The sequence below is a fragment of the Convolutriloba macropyga genome, unplaced genomic scaffold (genome assembly GCF_964194025.1).
Source record: "Convolutriloba macropyga unplaced genomic scaffold, txConMacr16.3 SCAFFOLD_3094, whole genome shotgun sequence".
NCBI lineage: Eukaryota > Metazoa > Xenacoelomorpha > Acoela > Convolutidae > Convolutriloba > Convolutriloba macropyga.
The window spans coordinates 25,091-29,906 of record NW_027452591.1 but is presented as its reverse complement, the minus strand read 5'-3'; the positions used below and the strand labels follow the sequence as shown (position 1 = coordinate 29,906).

Sequence of the window (4,816 nt, the reverse complement as noted above, 5' to 3'; positions counted from 1 at the left end):
TGTTAATAAAACCGAAATGAACGAAAACCAAATTGATAAATATCTACATATGAGTCCCTCGGATTTCAGTGACAAACACTGATTCTAAATATATAAGGCTAACAGTGCCTTTTAGTAGGCATAGTTGCTCCTCAAGTCATTTCGAACTTTAAAGTTCGAAATTTCTTGAGGAGAACCTATCAAAGACAGATTAGCAAATGTTGCATAATTGAGTACTTCATCTGTGTCGTACTTGAAAACCAAATGTGATAGGAAAACGTTTCTGGCTTCACTCCATTTGGAAATAATCGTTAGGGGAAGATACCATTCTCAACCGGATTTGAGTCGCACTTCAATACTGAACCATAGTATTTATATTACACAGAGAAGTGATTTCGATATAGAAAATTTTTTCCGCCAAAAATTTAGCAAATGTTTGGAAAATTGTCCAAAAGTTTAGCAAATATTACTTATTTTTTTATTGCGTTTTAGCTTATACTCAGTCAGCTGAAAATTGATTAAAAATTAGTCAGAACTTGCTAACCTTAAGGAAATTTTGCTCCAAAAACTAATGAAATCGTTTCTAACAACTAATGAAATTATTAAGTTATTAAGTTTATCAATGCTTTGAAGTCCATGTCCAAGATATCAGCAGTTCTTTAAAATTTTATGAACCATTCCTAGAAGAAAATTTTAAAAAGCTCCCAATTTTTTTAAAGCGACAAAGCTTGAACTAATATTAATTTTAAAAAAACCTGAACTATAAAGTGTAAAATGTCACCATCTGTGAGAGAATTGATTGTCCGTCAAGCAAAAGTGACCAATCAGATCGATTGCAAGGACGATGCTACGATAGGTTCAAATATCTGTGGACAAGTCAAAAGCCGAGAAGAGCCGAGAACACAAACGGCCAGTCATGCGATCAAATCGTCGCCAATCGACAGTCAGTTAACATTCAGAGAAAAGGTATCCAATTTTAACAGGGAATCCACGAAAATTCCATCAATTCCATTTATGGAAAAACCCCCTGAAAACACAAAAGGTTTAGGCATTAACGGTTATTGGTACAACATTGAAAGTTTTATCAGCAAACATCCGGGAGGTCCCGTGATTGAGGAGTTTGTTGGTTACGACGCTACTGACGCATACAAAAGCTTTCACAAAAGTGACGTAATAAAAGAGAGGCATTTGCGACCAATAGGATACTACAACAAAAAATGGTTCGAGTTTAACAAAACGATGTCATCATTGCACGACGATCTTGTAGATGAAGGGTTCTTTAAGGTCAATTATTGGTGGTACACTATGAAGATTTTGCTTACTTTTATTTACATTTACCTTGTGTTTTGGATTGTAATCAATTATGGGCATTCACTGATGGCGTTGTCGATGGCTGCGATTCTGCTGGCATTTTTCTGGCAACAGAATGGGTTCCTAATGCATGATTTTATGCACACACAAGTGACGCACAATCGTAAAATTGACGAAATATTTGGGGTGTGGTTCGGAACTGTTTGTATCGGTTAGCAGTTTTTCCACATGACCATTTGAGATAACACAGGGGGACAGATAATTTTTTTTACCCCTGCCCTTTGGAAAAATGACTTTCCTGATTTAGGAGGGGGGGGGGGGGGGGGTAACTTTAATTTAAAAAATTTAATCTTCCGATTACAGTGTATTGCAGTTTGAGCCCTTTGAGCTGCAAATTAGACGGGTTGAAAACTAGTCCTGTACTTCGGTTTCGGAAAAAACTCACCGAAAAACGCCACTTAATTTTAGATAGGAAAAAATACCCACGGAAATAAACCTCCACAGAAATAAACCCCAGTTGGCTTTTAACGAGCTGCTTGATATGAAAGTGGGACTTGATATGAAAGTATCACAACCGAACAAATGATCACGGCCAAAATTCAAATTCAAAATGGGGGGTTTATTTCCGTGGGGCTTTATTTCCTAGACCTTTCTTCTTACTAGAAAAGAAATATTTCAGGAATCTCTGCGTCCTGGTGGAAAGACAAACACATGTTTCATCATGCCCTCACAAGCCTCGTTGACTACACGAAAGACCTCTTCGACCCACAAATGAAAAGCGCTTTTTGGGCACAGTGCCCAAAACTATTCCCTTACTTCCAGACCAAATCCGGATACAACCTCATCAAAATACAACATTATACACTCATTCCCGTGTGTATGCTTCTGGGAAGGACTGCCATTATTGTAGACGGGTTTCGTCGGGAGAACCGAAGGTCGCAATGGGTTGCATTGTTTGTTCACGTGGCTTGGCTTTTGTACCTTATTTCACTAATACCAACATGGACCGGGGTGTTTTTATTTTACAGTCTGGCCCAAACATTTCAAGGAGTCCTACATGTTCAGTTATTAGCCAATCACTACTCAAAAGGGATTTTTTCCATAATTGCCACCAGTTCCGAGGGTCCAGGTCCCAAATCCAACGGTAGGCGTTTTTACTTGACGTTTTTTGGTTCGCCAACATAATAATTCACTTAAGGAAGAATAGTTATCTACAGTGTAAGGGGCGATAAGATTTTAAAACATGATAATTTTCAGGCAACCGTCTTATCAGCTTGCAAAGGATATAAATAACATTCCGCATAACAAAGGGGTGGGGTGGGGGGAGTGTAATCCTGGAGGAAATCTACGGAAAAGCATTCTTCTCATCAAAAGAATTTCTAAAATATTTTTTCTAAAAAGACTATAATTTGATGGCATTAACGGAAAACATCCTTTGAAAGAGTTCAACTTCCCGGAAGAACTGATTCCGGACTGGTACCGGAGACAAGTGTTGACAAACATCAACATCGCGAACCCAGTTTGGCTTGACTTTTTCCACGGGGGATTGAACTTCCATATCGAGCATCACTGCTTCCCGCGAGCACCTCGGAACAGATTGAGGGAAATCTCGGCGAGGGTTAAAAAGGTGTGCAAAGAGCATGATGTGTTTTATGATGAGTGTGGGTTTGTCGAGATAATTAGGAGAACCCTTGTTCATTTGAAGCAAACCGGGGATATATTTGCCTTGAAAGACCCGCGATAGTGGAGTACCTGAAGTTTAAATAATTGCAACAACATTATAGTGCTTTTGGTGAGGGTAGTAACTGAGTCGTAAAAACAGAATCTGCATCCTCCAGTATCTGTTTAATCGCGTGTCTATCCCATTATAGCTCCCATACGAAATTCGAAAAAATACCCCCCCCCCCCCTATGCTTACCATGATTGGATGGCTATACGCTATAAGACTAATAACTGGGGGGGGGGGGGTGCTGTAATGGAAAGGACCGCTATATTCTGTAGTAGCAGGGAACAGCTCCCATTAAACATCGTGTCACGTCTTTGATATCATCATTTAAACTAACTGGGGTGGTGGGGTGCATGTGTGAAAATCATTTGAACACAATAGGCACAAATTGAGACAAAAATCTATATTTTGTTTTAAAAACCGGTAGACACAGATCGTTGTTAGAGTATGTAAGTTGTGATCATAAGATGGAGCTTGAAATTATAGCTTTAAGAGAGCATAGTAAGACTATCGTAGTGTGGAACAGTTGGTTCAACTGAGAGTACAAGATTGCAATAAATTATGAGATTGTGGGGTTGCAACCCACAAAATTCCCAAACTTTACACTCACTATAATGATTGTTCCGACCCCGCTTGTGAGGGGAGGAACTATATACTTAACTGGTTTTTTTTTCAGACAATTTTGGCCAATCCATATATTTGTCGTAGAGAAATGTGTGGTATCATTAAACAGCTCGTCCAGCGTAGAATTCAAAAATAAAAAGATTTTTTGAATTTCGTTTTTTTTTTCAAGGAGTTATTGAGGATTGAAGTTTTATGTGAACAAGTGATATTTGATAAGATTTTTTTCACTTTTAGTGTAATTTGTCTTCAAAGTAAGATTTTTTTGATAAAAACATTAATTCAAAATTACATTTCACGCCACAAAATGAAACTTTTTCGAGTTTCTAATAGAAGAAAGGCGATGAAAAGGACTAGTTCTGGTCTCAGAGGTAAGGTTTCTGTTTAAAAAATCGAATTCTATTTGAGAGCTTATTTTTAGAAAACTTCTCAAACTTTTTTTGTTTCATTAAGTCACCTAGAAACTAGTAACTTTTCAAATCGTGGTTTCGTTAATGACAAACCTCGTTCACAGTCAAATGAAGCCCAAGGAACAAAAAAAACTCTTTTTCAAGGAATCACACATTTGTTCTTTTGGCTTCGACTCTGAATTTTCGTAGGTTCAAATGAAATTTTTATTTCTTTGAGGTTTTTACTGAATTTTTGGAGACTTAGGTAATAAACTTAGTAGCTAAACGCGCTTTAGTAATAAACTCAGTAGCTAAAAGTGCTTAAGTGAACCTATCTAGTGCCTTAATTGAACAGTTAATGGCTTTTAAAACTTTGAAAATTATTTTTCAACAAAAAAGTTTAACATGCACCGATCGAAAACCTATGTTCGTGAACTGTATGTCAGTCTCTGCAATGGAATGACCCCATTTCTACTGCAATCAAAATTTATCTGTTTAGCGGTTTTATCTGCTAACTACTGGTCATATGACTTCAATGCCACAAGAAAATAAACAAATTTTCAATATTTTCGTTTTAACGGTTCCTCTTGATATCCTGTAACATTATCCTTTTATTAATAGCTTCCATTGGCCTAGAGAAGACGTTCAATGGATCATGGATAAGGGTTTTCAGAGATAAGTTTATGGTTTAAATGGCTTCGACATTTTCTTCTCGCACTATTCTACTGAATTTTTGGATTTCGCCTGTCTTTGTTGTTGCTTTCATGGTCAATGACTTATTGTAATGTCC

The 4,816-nt window shown here is 37.3% G+C and overlaps 1 protein-coding gene across 1 annotated transcript; it reads left to right on the top strand.

Moving 5' to 3' along the window:
• The first annotated feature begins 293 nt into the window (after positions 1–293).
• LOC142357642 (uncharacterized) lies at positions 294–3,182 on the top strand. Its single transcript, XM_075409195.1, has 3 exons — positions 294–1,501; positions 1,970–2,434; positions 2,733–3,182. Exons 1-3 carry the CDS (start codon positions 754–756, stop codon positions 3,032–3,034), a joined length of 1,515 nt encoding a protein of 504 aa, XP_075265310.1. The 5' UTR covers positions 294–753; the 3' UTR covers positions 3,035–3,182.
• The last annotated feature ends 1,634 nt before the right edge of the window (positions 3,183–4,816 follow it).